We start from the raw sequence: 17,119 nt of genomic DNA on the forward strand, positions 1-17,119 counted from the left end.
CCAATATTCATATCCTATTCACCCAAAGTTGGCCCCCTCCTCGCTCTCTCTCGCCCCCCCCCCTCCCAAATCCACCCCGATATGACTCTCCCCGTGACACACTCGCCACCTCCTACATCTCTGCAGCAGAGGGAGGGGGTGCATCAACACTCACAGCTCTCAACTCCCGCCTGTAACAATAGTCCCAGCCATCGCCATGGCAACCCCATGGCTGCTGGTGTTCTAGGCCGGCCTCAGCTGGCAGGCAACACAGGACACACACAATCAGTACCGCACCGCCCCCACCGTGCTCCACAAAGGATGGGATTATTCCACTGCTCCACCTCTGCCTGCCACAACTTCTATCTGTGCCGCATAAGACGCCATAAAAGCAAGTGAGACCGACAAATGCGATAATAGTATGGATGGGCATGAATTATCGAGTACGAAGCTCGATCATTAACCAGAGGGGGGAAAAAATAGTGTAAAAACTATTTGGTGGATGTGCTTTGTAGCAGCTCGTACAAGAGAAATTTTGTCCCAATTTTTTTTTTTAATGTTGTCTTAAAGACGACGTTAATTTGCTTTGACTCTAGTGTTCCATTTGAACATGTGCATTTGCGGGGCACAACAAAAAAGAAACCAAGCCTTAAGGATCACACAGTTCTTCTCCCTAAAAGTCCTTTCCCCCCTGTGTCTCATTCACTCAATTGTGTTCCGACCACTCCCTACACATACGCATGCTGAGTGCGCACACAAGCTCCCGTTAGGCCTACACAAGTAAATGCCTATAAAAACGTATCTAACTGATGGGACACAAAAGCTCCATTTCTTACCAAATGACGACAGTTTTATCACAAATTCAAATGGACTGGTAGATTTGAAGTAGGAAAATGTGTTCCAACAACCGCTGCAGCGGTTTTGGAATAAATGTGACCTGTCTATTTTCCGCTTAGGCTACTTTGCAAACTGCTTGTGCCATTTGGAGTTGGTTAGCCTAGGCCTCTCAAACTCAACACTGGATCTCGATGCCAGTTCCACTGTGTTTTTTTCCTCCATTGTTCCCCTCTAATCAGGGACGGATTTTAGACCTGGAACACCAGGTGGGTGCAATTTAATCCAGGTAGAACAGAACAGCAGCGGGCTCCAGACCTCGTAGGGTATGCGTTGAATACCCCTGGCCTAAGCTATAACCCCTCCCCCCTAAACATAGACAGGTTCCACACTGTGAATACACAAAAACATTAGTTTGATAAAGACAGAGAGCATATTTTCATCCGAATCATTAAGGCTAGGCCTTCTCACCAAACCGATGTCGTGGCCGTAATTCATCACCGTGCCTTGTTCAATGTGGAATTGTTAATCCATTTAGACATTTCCAAAGAACAGGCAGAATAAACTAAATTGAACGTCTGTATATCGAAAAGAAGACCATTTTGTTTTGTAACCCTGAAAAAACGGTCTTTCAACTCGCCAAATTGAGCCCCATTTCAAATAGTCACTATTTCAACTTTTTCCATTTGGATTTTTTTAATTTATTCTATTATTACATGTTTTTTTTTTTACTATAAAATAGGTGACTTGACTGTGGTAAGGGCTCTGGAAATAAGAGCGTCTTGTCTGCTAAATGAACAAAGCAAGGCTATGCCATTACACAGCCATAAGCTTCTACAAGCACGCACCACTGCTAAGGTTACTGCCTTTTTGGAGATTGTGTAATATATAACCAGTTGATATTACGATTTCAATAAATTCGTCTGAAATGTCACCTGCTTTTTTATTGACTTAATATACACTGCATGATCAAAGGTATGTGGACACCTGCTCGTCAAACATCTCATTCTAAATTATGGGCATTAATATGGAGTTGGTCCCCCCTTTGCTGCTATAACAACCTCCACTCTTCTGGGGAGGCTTTCCACTAGATGTTGGAACATTTGCTGCGGGGACTTGCTACCATTCAGCCACAAGAGCATTAGTGAGATTGGGCACTGATGTTGGGTGAATAGGCCTAGTTAGCAATCTGCGTTCCAATTCATCCCAAAGGTGTTCGATGGGGTTGAGGTCAGGGCTCTGTGCAGGCCAGTCAAGTTATTCCATATAGATCTCGACAAACCATTTCTGTATGGAAAGAGCCTTCCCCAAACTGTTGCCTCAAAGTTGGAAGCACAGAATTGTCTAGAATGTCATTGTATGCTGTAGTGTTAAGATTTCCCTTCACTGGTACTAATGGGCCTAGCTCAAACCATGAAAATAAATTGGCCCCAGACCATTATTCCTCCTCCACCAAACTTTACAGTTGGCACTGCCAAACCCAGATTCATCTGTCGGACTGCCAGATGGTGAAGCGTGATTCATCACTCCAGAGAACGCGTTTCCCTTGCTCCAGAGTCCAATGGCGGCAAGCTTTACACCACTCCAGCCGACGCTTGGCATTGCACATGGTGATTTTAGGCTTGTGCGCGACTGGTTGGCCATGGAAACCCATTTCAGGAAGCTCCCGACGAACAGCTGAAGTTGCTTCCAGAAGCAGTTTGGAACTTGTGGTGAGGGTTGCAACCGAGGTCAGATTTTTACACACTAAGCATTTCAGCACTCGGAATTCCCGTTCTGTGAGCTTGTGTGGCCTACCACTTCGCAGCTGAACCGCTGTTGCTCCTAGACTTTTCCACTTCACAATAACAGCACTTACAGTTGACCGGGCCAGCTCTAGCAGGGCAGAACGTTTAACAAACTGACTTGTTGGAAAGGTGGCATCCTACGACGGTGCCATGTTGAAAGTCAGAGCTCTTCAGTAAGGCCATTCTACTGCCAATGTTTGTCTATGGAGATTGCATGGCTGTGTGCTCGATTTTATACACCTTTCAGCAACGGGTGGCTGAAATAGCCCAATCCACTCATTTGAAGGGGTGTCCACATACTTTCCATATATAGTGTATTTATAAGGGACAATTAGGATTTGCTCTCTGTAATGGTTATAAATTAGGCATTGTCACGCACTTTGGGCACAAGCTTATAGATAAATGCGCACATATTTCTTTCCAGTGTGTTAAAAAAAAATGTTTTATTCGTGTACTCAAGTACAGAAAGAAATCATGCGAGTACTCGGAACAGTCAAAAATGCCCATCCCTAAGTAATAGAAGAATATGCAGAGCTCAACTGTCAGTGCAGCAGTTCACCCTGTAGTCTCTGTCATCATCGTTGTAGCATGTGTTGCTATGTCATTTTAAAATGAATATTTATCTTTTTGCTAGGAAATCGCCATAATAGCCATTTAGTGTGTGTGTGTGTTGTGTGAGAGGAGTGTGTGTTTTCTGTAGTTATCTCAATTAGTTTCTTACCCACCCAGTAATCACATCCCCAACTAGCCCAATTCATCCACAGCTTCTCTTGATTGTGGTATAATACGTCAATCAATGTTACGTTACTGTGCTCGTGTGGTTGTTGTGACTGTATTGTTATGTTACTTCCATGTGCTAACCAGTGAGAGCGGTCGTTCTTCTGTGTGCTTGGAGTGCCATTCATTCTATGTTACTGTAATGTGTTATTTGGGATTTCATAACGACGTGTCCCAAAACCTTTTTGTCTTGTTTTGTTTCTTCTTTGTCCCTCCCTCCTTCCCTCCCTCCTCTTGTCTGTCCCTCCCTTCCTCCTCCTCTTGTTCCCTCTCCCCTCCCTTACAGGCTGTGCGTTTATCACATTTTCTACCAGGGCTCAGGCCGCGAATGCAATCAAAACCATGCATCACTCTCAGACTATGGAGGTACTGTACCCCTTAGCACCTATTTCTCATCTCTCCCCTCTCCCTCTATGCAGTCTGCTGCCCCCTTGTGGTTTAAGTGCGAATTGAGAATTGTATCTCACAAGGAAACACATGTTGGTTGATTTTATAGGTTGTCCCAAATCAAGCTTTATTCCCTTTATAGTGCACTACTTTTGACCTTATCTGGTCAAACAGTGCACTATAAAAAGAATAGGGTGCCATTTGGGAAGCAGCCGTCATATCACAGAACATTAGTCATACACCAACGCAAAGCATACTTGGCCAATATTATTAGGGTGTTGAAAGACAAAATGAAAGTGTAGTGCTGGTGTTATACTTTGTATTCCATGTTATAGAGAAGCATCTCATTTTATAAGGATAGGACTGCAATGCAAATTAGGCACTACGGAATACATAATTACAGTAATTTCAGCCCAATAATTGAAAGTAGGCTGGTCCTATTATTAACAAATCTTTATGCTTAATGCCTAACTGGGAGTTTGTAACAATTTTAAACAATTTCTGAAATTAGAATAAACTTGTTATAATACTTTATGCAAATTCTATACTTCATATGCTAATTAGTCTGTACGGAAGGGAAAATAATACAGCATGTTAAGCCCATTCATTTACATTTCTGTTAAAAAACTATAAAGCCATGCGTTCATTTATTTATTTATTTTCGCGCTGTTGGCGGGAGGTGCACTTGATTCGGCTGCCCAAGCACCGGGAAGGCAAAGGGTTTCCACTTTGAACCATTTCATATGTCTGAAAGTAGAACTCAGCCTACAATTTCGTGATATCCAATTGGTAGTTAGTCTTGTCCCATTGATGCAACTCCTGTACGGACTCGGGAGAGGCGAAGGTCGAGAGCCATGCGTCCTCCGAAACACAACCCTGCCAAGCCGCACTTCTTCTTGACACATTGCTTGCTTAACCCGGAAGCCAGCTGCACCAATGTGTCGGAGGAAACGCCTTAAAACTGGCAAAAGATATCAGCTTGCAGGCGCCTAGCCCGCCACAAGGAGTCGCTAGAGCGCGATGGGACAAGGACATCCCGGCCAGCCAAACCCTCCCCTAACCCGGATGGCGCTGGGCCAATTGTGCGCTGCCTCATGGGTCTCCCGGTCACGGCCGGCTGTGACACATCCTGGGAATTGAACCCGGGCTGTAGTGACGCCTCAAGCTCTGCGATGCAGTGCCTTAGACCGCTGCGCCACTCGGGAGGCCCGCACATCAAAGATGATACTGTGATACTTCAAAACTTTTTCAAAACCATGACTAGAGACTCAACAAATACTCAAAAACAGCAGTTATTTTCTGTAAGTTCATGTTTAAGTTGTTATTCAGCACTGTCAACACTTTGTTCAACAGTTTTATAAGCTATAAAATGTGCGTTCCCCTACTTTCGCTCACGCTACAACCTGTACTGCAACTGCAATGAATGAGTATAGCAATGTGTTCCGATAAGCGTGCATTGTTATTATTTGCAGCTTGTCTTTTTTTAATAGAGGAATATTTCACTTTCTCTGGTCACAGGAGTAACAACATGAATTGGTGCATAAGGCAGAAATAATACAGTGCGACTTAAATCTTCCAGCTGATAGCAAAACCTATCTCCCCTTTTCTCAGCGGAGGGAAGAAGAGAGGAAGGGACTGTGAGTCTGAGAGGCAGCCTCACTGCTGCTCCCTCCCTCTCCGCAGACTGACTGTCAGATGCAGGCCATCAGTCCAGTAAAAAATAAGCAAATTGTTACGCTCACTTGGCTGTGCCTCACAAGTCATATAACAAATTATCTATTTCCAGTGTGATCATATACCTAACATTGTGAAATATAAATTCTAAATGGTCTGAGAAGAACATTGGCAGGTCAATTTAAGCATAGCCAATATGCATGGATTAGGTATTGGGCCTATAGACTACTGCACAAACCTCATTGCTACAGAACTGTTTTTAATAGGTTAATGTTGCATAAGCTTATGTTTTTTTTAAGCCGTCTTTAAAAAAAATATATTCAGCAAAAAACAAAACGTCATCTCACTGTCAATTGCGTTTATTTTCAGAAAACTTAACATGTGTAAATATTTGTATAAACATAAGATTCAACAACTGAGACATAAACTGAACAAGTTTCACAGACATGTGACTAACAGAAATGGAATAATGTGTCCCTGAACAAAGGGAGGGTCAAAATCAAAAGTAACAGTCAGTATCTGGTGTGGCCACCAGCTGCATTAAGTACTGTAGTGCATCTCCTCCTCATGGACTGCACCAGATTTGCCCGTTCTTGCTGTGAGATGTTTCTCCATTCTTCCACCGAGGCACCTGGGGGGAATGGCCCTAGCCCTCACCCTCCGATCCAAAAGGTCCCAGACGTGCTCAATGGGATTGAGATCCGGGCTCTTCGCTGGCCATGGCACAACACTGACATACCTGTCTTGCAGGAAATCACGCACAGAACGAGAACGATTTTCCCACCTGAGATGTGTTTTCATCTCATTTTGTTGTTGGATAAAAGGCAGTGCATGACATAAAAATAGATTTTGCAGTTAAATTCCCATGAACCGAATAAAAAAATTCAGTTACATTTGTTTCCAGCACATTTACTGATGGTTTTCTCACAAAATAATATTTGTTATATAGCAGTATGCCCATTCTGTTATTGGCAAGTGCGCTCTAGCCAACAGCTCGCAGATGCAGTGCGGGTATAGCCTACATGAGATTATTATGGCCAAAAGAGCGAGATTCTTTTTCATTTGTTAAACTGCAGCCAAGCATCGATCATCATGTCACCAGAATAAGACCATCAATATTTATTGGAGAGGAGCATCAAGCTAATCACATTGCACTTTCGCCAGCCTGTGAAGTTCATCATAACTTATTTAATCTGTAGCCTAATAAACTACATGCTTTCCCAACGAGTTGTAGAGGGAGGACCACACAACTTGTAATCGCGTGACTCCAAGTTTACTTTGGTATGATGGTTGTTATATCAATATTTGTAATGGGAAGCATAGAATTAGCGCACATACACACAGATATACCGCTTCTTAGACTTGCTTTCAATGATTGACGGATCTAGAACTCACATTTCTATGTGAATTTAGTCGGGTCGTCCAAGAAGTTAGATATTGGAGCTTTAAGAGGGCACCCATGGAGAGAAACATATTTTCGAATCTATATTTTAGCAGAAGCCTAATGAATCAATAATATCCCACTAATTTTATTTATTTGTGACGTGCCCAGTTGCAAAGCCTGGCAATGTGTTAAACCTTACATTACAAAATATTTACCCATGTTGTTTAGCCTACATAGTAAAGCATAGACTACTATATTCAATATACATTAACTGAGATATAGTCCTATATTAGAGCAACTGTATAACCTCTTGCATTACAAAGTATTTATTTACCCATGTTTAACCTGCATAGTAAATCATTACTCCACTCATTATATTGAATAGACTTGAAGTGAACAGAGATAAAGGCTACAGTATTAGAGCAACTGTCTTAGTGGGTCCTTCCACAACGCTGTAGATCAGGCAGCCTAGATTCTCCACTATCGTTTAGGCATTAACTGAGATGTACCGTAGGCATGCGTGTGCTGTATAAGAGTAACTGTCCCACTAAGTCCCTTCAAAACTGGGCTGGTATTCCAATTGAATCAGTTCAGTGCTCAGGAACTGGAGCAAGAGTAATGAGACTGCTAACAGGTCAGAGGCTCCCTAGGGAAGCAGCCAACCGATCCCTAATTAGGAACCACAGAATAAAACTAGCTCAGCTCTGGGCCTTGGAATTTAGAAGTAAGTCCCAGTAGTGATGGCACCATTTTAGGGTTGCAATTGGAGACATTTCCAGAAATCCCTGTTGGACTATTCCTTTTCTGCTTCTCCTGAATCCGGGAATCCTCCGATGGCGATTTCTGGAAAACCTGGAGATTTGGGGAAAGTTTCTGGGAATTTGGCAACCCTACTACACCCTTTACAGTCAGTACTGTATCCCCCTGATGCTATGGGAGGTTCTACTAGTGTATTAGTCTTTACTGTATCCCCCTGATGCTATGGGAGGTTCTACTAGTGTATTAGTCTTTACTGTATCTCCTTGATGCTATGGGAGGTTCTACTAGTGTATTAGTCTTTACTGTATCTCCTTGATGCTATGGGAGGTTCTACTAGTGTATTAGTCTTTACTGTATCTCCCTGATGCTATGGGAGGTTCTACTAGTGTATTAGTCTTTACTGTATCCCCCTGATGCTATGGGAGGTTCTACTAGTGTATTAGTCTTTACTGTATCTCCCTGATGCTATGGGAGGTTCTACTAGTGTATTAGTCTTTACTGTATCCCCCTGATGCTATGGGAGGTTCTACTAGTGTATTAGTCTTTACTGTATCCCCCTGATGCTATGGGAGGTTCTACTAGTGTAGAAAGTAATTCCCTGTCAAGCCTGGTCCCCTTGTCTGGCTCTCTCCAATTCACAACATTGATACCACATTACGTCTGGTCTGTCCAGTGATATGTCAATATCTGGCTTGTCTGTTTGTTACAGCGGAATACAGTGCTATCCTATGTATCTCGTTATGTCTTGACTTGGCATACACGTCCTTCCTTGTTTGACTGTCTCTGTTTTATATGTTTCTGTTATGTCCCTCCCATCTGTCTTTGTATGTGTATTTTGCGTTGACTCTCCTCAGCCTCAGTCCCTCCCAACCGCCCCCCGCCCCAATCCTCCTTTTGAGCCATACCCTCCAGTGTTATGAAGTGTAACTGTCTGTCTTTTTGTTTCTGTCTAAACATTATCCCTTCCTGGTTCTGTCTGTGGAATGTAGCCTGGCTTAGTCGCGCATGACAATGTTCTAATTGTTTATTTCCTATTTTGAATGCAACACTTAAAGAAATACATTTCCCAGATTAACACAGGGCATAGTATACCCTCCACAATGGGTATTCCTGAAAAATGGCCCTGCAGATTTGACTGTTATGATAGTGTCTGTGTTTTCTGATAGTGTGTGTGAAATCTAACTCTCGTTCCTCCCCCTCCCCCACTACAGGGCTGCTCCTCTCCCATGGTGTGTAAGTTTGCGGACACTCAGAGGGACAAAGAGCAGCGGCGTCTGCAGCAGCAGATGGCCCAACAGATGCAGCAGCTCAACAGCGCCTCCACCTGGGGAAACTTGGCAGGGCTGGGAGGCCTCACCCCACAGTACTTGGCAGTAAGTACACCTTAATACACCATAGTACGCCACAGTAACCTGGCAGGGCTGGGAGGCCTCACAGCACAGTACCTGGCAGTAAGTTGAAACCATTGAGATACATATTCATAAATATAGGCTACATGCGTGTTTATCATTGTTGGGAAAGCATGACATTCTGAGAAGTCATACTCTTTCTCAATTAGTTTTCCTCGGGTCCTTGTCGCCTCCCCTCTGTCTCTACATTGGAAGAGAAGTTCCTCGCCTTTTTCTCAAACCGCATTTGAGAAGGTCCCTACCCGCGGACCTTCAATGAGTTTTGAAAAAGAAGGCGAGGAGAGAGAACGTGGGGAACCAAGGAAAGACAAAAATTATTGGGAAAGAGCACACGTCTCCTTTACTCTGTTCTAGAACTCTCTCTTTCTTTTACAGTTGCTCCAACAGGCGACATCTACCGGTAACCAGAGTAATTTTGGTGGCATGCAGAGGCTAGGAGGTGAGTCACTCATTTTTTCCTGTCCCTGTTCCCGTCCTCCAGAACTCAAACCCACTCTGATAAACATACAACTGTTCATGTAAACAGCCTTCCGTCACGATGCTTTACTCCCACATAGTTTCACAACCACTAAAATCACATTACCGTTGAGTAAGATTGGAACATTAATCAGAGTAGCTATTCTAGGAGACACAAGTCTGCTGGGGACTAATTTATAGGGGTGAAAATCAAGAACCGGTGCAGTGCCTCAAGGCAGTGTGCCAGGGCCACTTCTTTTACTGTTTATATGTCAATGCTATGAAGTCTTCTTGTTTTTGCCATTTCTTTCTGTATGCGGATGATTCCGCTCTTCTGGTCTCCCATAAGAATGGCTAATGCAGCTCCATTTCCCCCTCTTGGTTGTCATTGCAAATAAGCATCTGTTCTTAATTGACATACCTGAATAAATAAAACAATCTCTCTCTCACTCACCTCTTCCAGGTGTGAACCAGCTGCAGCTGCAGAACCTGGCCACGTTAGCTGCTGCTGCCTCTGCAGCCCAGAACTCAGGCGGCGGCTCCAATGCCTTGTCAGCCAACGGAGCTCTTGGTAATCTCTATAACTCAGGTAACTATAGCCCAGTTTCTCTCTCTATAGTCCAGGTAATCTAGCAGTCTGAGGCCAATGTTAGTTTCTCCCTTCATTTTTCGCTCTATAAAAAATGTACTGCTCACCAAAAAATCCACGGCGCTTAATCTTACGACACAGATTAAACATAGTCCTGGACTATAAACTTTTTGATGGAGATTCCCCATTGAACTTGCTTTTTAGTCCAGGACTAAGATTGTGTCTCCCCCCCCCAAAAAAAACACCTACGAGTGCACCTGCTTCTTATTCAGTTGCTTGGCCTGCTCTATCTACTCCATTATACCACGTCTTTGCTAGGCTTAAACGGCACCTGATGGTAACCTCTGACCCCTCTCCTCCCCAGCAGCAGGCCAGACGGCAGGCTCCAGCGCTGGTGCAGCCATGAACACCCTGGCCTCTCTGGGCCTGACCCAGGGCCTCGGCGGGGGCCTGACGGGGGCCTCCATGGGTCTCAACAACCTCAACGCCCTCACTGGGGGTGTCAGCGGTGAGTACTCCAACCGTGAGTACTGCACTAAAAACAATGATTTTACTACCTTTTCTTCAGCCTTTTTTTTGTTTTCGGGCTTTCAAATCATACCTTAATTCTGTTGATGTTCAAGCTTCTTTACCTGTACGGTAGTCCACATTCATGATTGTCAAATGTTGGATTAAGGGCTGGTTTTACGGACACATTGCCTGGTTTGGACTAAAAAGCATGCTTAGGAGAATATCCATTGAAATAGCTATTTAGTATAGGTCTAGACTAGTGTCATTTTAATCTCAAATGTATGCCAGTCTGTATGGTAGAGAGAACTTTAGGTGTCGAGGACTTTCTTCTGGCTGTTGTATCCAGTTGCATGGATGTAATGTGTATTTTTGAATTGACAAAATAAATGACATCTTTACGTCTACTGTGTTAGGAATGGCGGCTATGAACGGAGGACTGGGGGCCTCGATGGCGAACGGCTCGGGGGCGAGTTCCATGGACGCACTGACTCAGGCCTACTCGGGGATGCAGCAGTACACGGCCTCCGCCCTGCCTTCCCTCTACAGCCAGTCCCTACTGCAGGGAGCAGCCGGCGGGAGCCAGAAGGAGGGTGAGTCTCAGTCCACACACCAGTTAGGCTGAAAATGTTGTCTTGTTAACTTACATTGATTGTGATATATAGTTGCCTTACCTAGCTACCTTAAGTGGAATGCATTGACTGTAAGTCTGCTAAATTACCAAAATGTAATGTAAATATAAATGTTTTGGCCATGTGTGTCTCAACTAGTTTCTTGTAAGCCCAAATGGGCTTTGCAAGTAAAATATGTATGACATTAAAAGAAAAATAATCGACTAACCATAGGGCACAGTGTCACATATTTACTTAGTACCAGTATCTCTCTTTCTCAAAAAACAAATCTAAAACTCCATCCTCTCCTCTCCTTCATTGCTCCTTCAGCCGGGAGCCAGAGGGAGGGTGAGTCTCAGTCCACACACTAACCACAACGTGGGGTCAGGTAGTATTGGTTTTCTTTCAAATACTTTGAGCATTTGCTTGAGCCTGCCACTAGTGGGAATAAGGTGAGTTGCCCCGGCCTGGAAGCTGATCTTTGGTCAGTTTTGCAGTGGTTAGGATTGGGGGAGGGGAGAAGCTGATCGTAGATCTGCACCTAAGGGGAACTTCACTCCAGGGCCCTCGAGTGCCAGATTGGCAGGCTTTGGTGCTCTTGGGACTATTCCATTGGTTCCAGGCGAGTTCAATCAAGCACAGATTGAGTATTGGAAAGATTTCAAATACAATTTTGAACCCATGTCAGTCTGATGGCCACAGCTGTGCATCATGCCACATGATTCTGTTTCTTGATCGGTCTCTTGATCTGTCTCCTCTCTACCTCTCCTCTTCTCCTCTCCACCCCTCTCTCCTCCCCTGCGATCCTCTCCCCTCTTGCTCTTTCCGCTTTCTCTCCCTCAGGTCCTGAGGGAGCCAACCTGTTCATTTACCACCTGCCCCAGGAGTTTGGCGACCAGGATGTCCTTCAGATGTTCATGCCTTTTGGAAGTGTCGTCTCTGCCAAAGTCTTCATCGACAAACAGACCAATCTGAGCAAGTGCTTCGGTATGTAGTCTAATCTGCTGCCTCCAAACATGAGAAATAACTGGCTCAATGGCCGCTGGGGTAGAAAGCAGGATCATTAACCAGCTACAGTGCATTCGGAAAGTATTCAGACCCCTTGACTTTTTCCACATTTTGTTACGTTACAGCCTTATTCTAAAATGTATTAAATCGTTTTTTTCCCTCATCAATCTACACACAATACCTCATAATGACAAAGCAAAACTGGTTTTTAGACATTTTTGCTCATTTATAAAAAATAAAAAATAATGAAATTACATTTACATAATTATTCAGAACTTTTACTCAGTACGTTGTTGAAGGACGTTTGGCAGTGTTTACAGCCTCAAGTCTTCTTGGGTATGACGCTACAAGCTTGGCACACCTGTATTTGGGGTTTTCTCCCATTTTTCTCTGCAGATCCTCTCAAGCTCTGTCAGGTTGGATCGGGAGTGTCCCTTCACAGCTATTTTCAGGTCTCTCCAGAGATGTTAGATCAGGCTCTGTCTGGGCCACTCAAGGACATTCAGAGTCCCGGAGCCACTACTGTGTTGACTTGGCTGTGTGCTTAGGGTCTTTGTCCTGTTGGAAGGTGAACCTTCACCACAGTCTGAGGTCCTGAGCACTCTGGAGCAGGAGAGTTCCATCTTGGTTTCATCAGACCAGAGAATCTTGTTTAGGTGCCTTTTGGCAAACTCCAAGCGGACTGTCATGTGCCTTTTACTGAGCCACTCTACCATATAAGCCTGATTGGTGGAGTGCTGCAGAGATGGTTGTCCTTCCGGAAGGTTCTCCCATCCCCACAGAGGACCTCTGAAGCTCTGTCAGAGTGACCATGGGGTTCTTGGTCACCTCCCTGACCAAGGCCCTTCTCCCCTGATTGCTCAGTTTGGCCGGGCAGCCAGCTCTAGGAAGAGTCTTGGTGGTTCCAATCTTGTTCCATTTAAGAATGATAGAGGCCACTGTGTTCTTGGAGACATTCAAGCTGCAGAATTTTTTTGGGGTACCCTTCCCAAAATCTGTGCCTCGACACAATCCTGTCTCGGAGCTCTACGGACAATTATTTTGACCTCATGGCTTGGTAGAAACATCTCAAGGAAGAACAATGGAAACAGGATGCATCGGAGCTCAATTTCGAGTCTCATAGCAAAGGGTCTGAATACTTATGGAAATAAGGTATTTATTTTATGCATTTGCAAACATTTCTAAACCTGTTTTTTGCTTTGTTATTATGGGGTATTGTGTGTAGATTGATGAGGAAAAAGTAGTATTTAATCCATTTTAGAATAAGGTTTTAGCTTAATAAAATGTAGAAAAGGCAAAGGGTCTGAACTTTCTGAATGCACTGTACATTTTGACAAACAGTCATATCGCTTGATTTTCTTTATTAAATAGGGTTGCTGGTTGTCAAACCAATGATACCGTTCCGATTTGAAGTCTATATTTCTGGAAAAGATTAGGAATATTTAGGACTGTTATCTAACTCATTGATCACAGCCCCCTGGTATGTCATGGAAATCTCTGAAGACTTTTTTTCCCCCCCTCATTGTTTTGAGTTTGTTATGTCACTAGCCCTAATTTCCTTCCTCCATTCCTCAGGGTTTGTCAGCTACGACAATCCGGTGTCGGCACAGGCCGCCATCCAGGCCATGAACGGCTTCCAGATCGGCATGAAGAGGCTCAAGGTGCAGCTGAAGCGCTCTAAGAACGACAGCAAACCCTACTGATCTTACCCAGGGCCTTTTTCCCCAGGCTCTATGTTAGCATTACAAGGGTAAGTCTAAGTCTACCCAACCTACGACTAAAGCCAAGGCCATCTGATCACCACAGCAGAGACTTAATTAATAGGGTGGCAGGTAGCCTAGAGGTTAGAGTGTTGGGCCAGTAACCGAAAGGTCGCTGGTTCTAATACCCAAGCCGATAATGTCATAAATCTGCCGATGTGCCCTTGAGCAAGGCACTTAACCCTAATTGGCTCCAGGGGCGCCGTATTACTATCGTGGGTGTCATTCAGACTCACTCCACTGGGGTCTTATTATCTTAAAACGGTTACGTTCTTTACATGTCTATTGTTACTGCATCCATTCCTTTTACAGTTTCATCATGTCATTTTTAAGAGTGGTATAACGTGTGTTAATTTATGATTATTTATAGCTATCACTAGAGCCAGTGTTCAAAATGGTATTTTGTGTTGTGATATAAAAGAGGGAGCACCAGATTTGATTATTTCTGTACCATTTCATTGTATCTACTTACTAGGTTTAAAATGGACAGGTTGACTAAGGCTCAGACACACCTCATCCTGTCAGACTATCAGAGCTCTTGGGCTTCAGTCTGTTGCATTGATCTGTCACCTCTTAATATGTGAAGCTCTTTCGCTTTTTCTCTCTGCTTCCATCTCTCATTCTTTTTCTTTCTTAAAACCAAGCAATGCCAAGCTGCTGGGGCTACCTCTGCTCACTTCTTTTCATAATTAACTTCTTCCAATCATTCCATCCATCCATCCATGTCTCTCCTGAAGAGACTGACTGGTTAGAGATGGATCACTTTGAGTGCCAAGTGTATGTGCATGTCTGACTGTCTAACATACGTCTAGTGATGTCATTTCCTAATCTGATGATGTCATTTCCTGTATCAAACTGTATTGTTTGTATTGTTTTGTGTGTGGGGAAACATCCCCAATTGTCATTATGTTATATGTGGTGATTGGCATTGTTTGTCATTGTTGTTGGTGCCTCATGGTTGAAAGGTTATTGTGCTGTGGCTAACTTCTTTCTCCCTCTCTGTCTCTGTCTCTCTCTCTCTCTCTCGCTCTCTCTACCTCTCTCCTTTCGTGTTTTTTCTTCCCTTTTTTAGAAAAAATCTCCATGCCTGTTTGCTCATCGTTAGCCTAGCATGTCCTCATGGTGTTGAAAGCCAACCCAAAACTCCTCCTCTTCCTCCCGGCTACTCCTCATCATCCTCCCACCATTGTTGTCTCTGATGTCTCGCTAAAGCTCGCCTGACCAATAGGCTACCTGACCACACCCCCCCCCACTGACCTTTGACATATGAAATTTGACCATAGCTCAACCTGATTGGTTGTATCCAAAATGGCACCCTGTATAGTGCACTACTTCTGACCAAAGCCTTTTTGATCAGTGCTAGGTGCTGCACTATATAGGGAATAGGCTGCCATTTTGGACAAGTCCAATTTCTTTCGCATGTAACTTCATTTTTCTCTAGTTTTTCTGTATAAATGTAATGGGAGGGAAGGGAGGGAGGACAAGCAAAATCAATGTGAAATCTTACCTGCGCTTATTTCATTTAAGAGACTATTTAGCAAATGCAGAAAAAAATTGTTTTAAAAGCCTGTGGGATAGTTTATTCTTTCTTTTTACATTTTGTAATTTGCTTGTTTTTATGTTTCTTTTAACCTCTTCTCTCGGTCTAAAGTTCACTTGAAAGTTTTAATACAGGGACTAGCACAGCACGGTGCTACTTTGTGCCATTAGCAATATGCTGGCTTCTGAAACAACATACTATAAGGCTGTGTCTGAAATGACACCCTATTCCCTATTTAGTGCACAGATTGTTATTCGCCGCCAGAGCTCTAGTCAAAAGTGTAGTGCACTATGTAGGGAAAAGGGTGCTATTTCGGCACCCTAAGACCACTCGACTAGCAAAACAGTTTTGAAAACAAGTCTGATTATCAACCAGAATGCCCCTCAGAGCGTTGTTATGGTTTTTCACATTTAATATTCAAGAAGGCATTGTAAAGATTTTCAATTTTCTCGCTAAGGCTGTTGGTGACTTGGTTTTCATTAATGAAAATATAACAGTTTATTTACCTATTTAGCTTTATTCTTTATTCAAAAAAAAATATTTACGGCACAATTAAAAGGTAGATTTGCTATGACTACCTACATGAACTTTTTAGAACTGATTCACAAATAGACAATCTGTGGTTTAAATGCACACTTAGATGACCTATATTTTATACCATTGAATCTATAGAAGTTTAGGTTAACTTTGGGGTTATTTTGTAGATTATGTTGTAACGTCATCTGCGAGGGTCTAAGTGTTTCAAGTTTTTAAAGAGGATTAAAAAAACAAAAAAACTGTTTGCTCGATCAACACAACCTTTCGAAAAATAAATGTCATTACGAGTGGTGATGTAATTCCTACTTAACTTACATGTACAGTGCCTTCAGAAAGTATTCATACCCCTTGACTTATTTCACATTTTGTTAGTCTGAATTCACAATGGATGACTAGATTTTTTCCCCCTCACTCATCTACACACAATGTCCCATAAAGTGACTGTGAAAACATGGTTTCAGAAATTTTGGCACAAAATTATTGACAAATTAAATACAAAAATATATAATTTGAATAAGTATTCACACCCGATTCAATACTTTGTAGAAGCACCTTTGACAGCGATTACAGCTGTGAGTCTTTCTGGGTAAAGGTGTCCGCATGCTTCCCAGCTGAAACAGTTCAGTGGAGTTTGAATATATTATGACGACATTTTGTGACGTTTTTGTTCGTTTGGACTTCTGTGATGATTTTTTGGGTGATTGGTCAACAGTAGGGATTCTTTAATAAAGTCTTTGTCATTCAACAAGAGACTACTTGTTTTCATGCAAATGTTTTAATTGAAAAATACTGCACGAAACAACTTAGATGTAAAATTGCCCGACTAAAATAAATCTTCATCAAAATGAATGACAGATTTCTTGAGTTATCTTAGATTAATTCTTACTGAGGAAGTGTATACTGACTACGGCGTCTCAAAATGGACTAACCGTACTATTTCGGCTTCTTTCTCGTTTTTCAAGTGAAGGTCATTTAACTAGGCTAGCCGAGTTTGGCTAGGTGCCAGCCTAACTGAAGCATGCAAATTTGACCATTTGTTCTTAAAAAAAAAATTCAAGCTCTGTCAAATTGGTTGTTGATCATTGCTAGACAACCATTTTCAGGTCTTACCGTAGATTTAA

The 17,119-nt window shown here is 43.0% G+C and overlaps 1 protein-coding gene across 10 annotated transcripts in view; it reads left to right on the forward strand.

Moving 5' to 3' along the window:
• The window catches only part of LOC115152391 (CUGBP Elav-like family member 2), a 68,551-nt gene extending 51,803 nt beyond the window's left edge, over positions 1-16,748 (forward strand). For 3 of the 10 annotated variants that reach the window (XM_029697226.1, XM_029697228.1, XM_029697227.1), the window contains exons 6-15: positions 3,664-3,743; positions 8,793-8,954; positions 9,366-9,429; positions 9,910-10,035; positions 10,400-10,558; positions 10,959-11,135; positions 11,484-11,501; positions 11,997-12,140; positions 13,737-13,911; positions 14,994-16,748. In XM_029697226.1, coding sequence (XP_029553086.1) covers positions 3,664-3,743; positions 8,793-8,954; positions 9,366-9,429; positions 9,910-10,035; positions 10,400-10,558; positions 10,959-11,135; positions 11,484-11,501; positions 11,997-12,140; positions 13,737-13,864 — 1,058 coding nt within the window. In that variant the 3' untranslated portion in view covers positions 13,865-13,911; positions 14,994-16,748. Of the gene's footprint in view, positions 1-3,663; positions 3,744-8,792; positions 8,955-9,365; positions 9,430-9,909; positions 10,036-10,399; positions 10,559-10,958; positions 11,371-11,483; positions 11,502-11,996; positions 12,141-13,736; positions 13,912-14,993 lie in introns of those variants that run through there. The other 7 variants (XM_029697219.1, XM_029697221.1, XM_029697220.1 and 4 more) reach the window with 7 other exon arrangements.
• The last annotated feature ends 371 nt before the right edge of the window (positions 16,749-17,119 follow it).

The sequence above is a fragment of the Salmo trutta genome, chromosome 17, assembly GCF_901001165.1.
Source record: "Salmo trutta chromosome 17, fSalTru1.1, whole genome shotgun sequence".
In the NCBI taxonomy this organism is placed as follows: Eukaryota; Metazoa; Chordata; class Actinopteri; order Salmoniformes; family Salmonidae; genus Salmo; species Salmo trutta.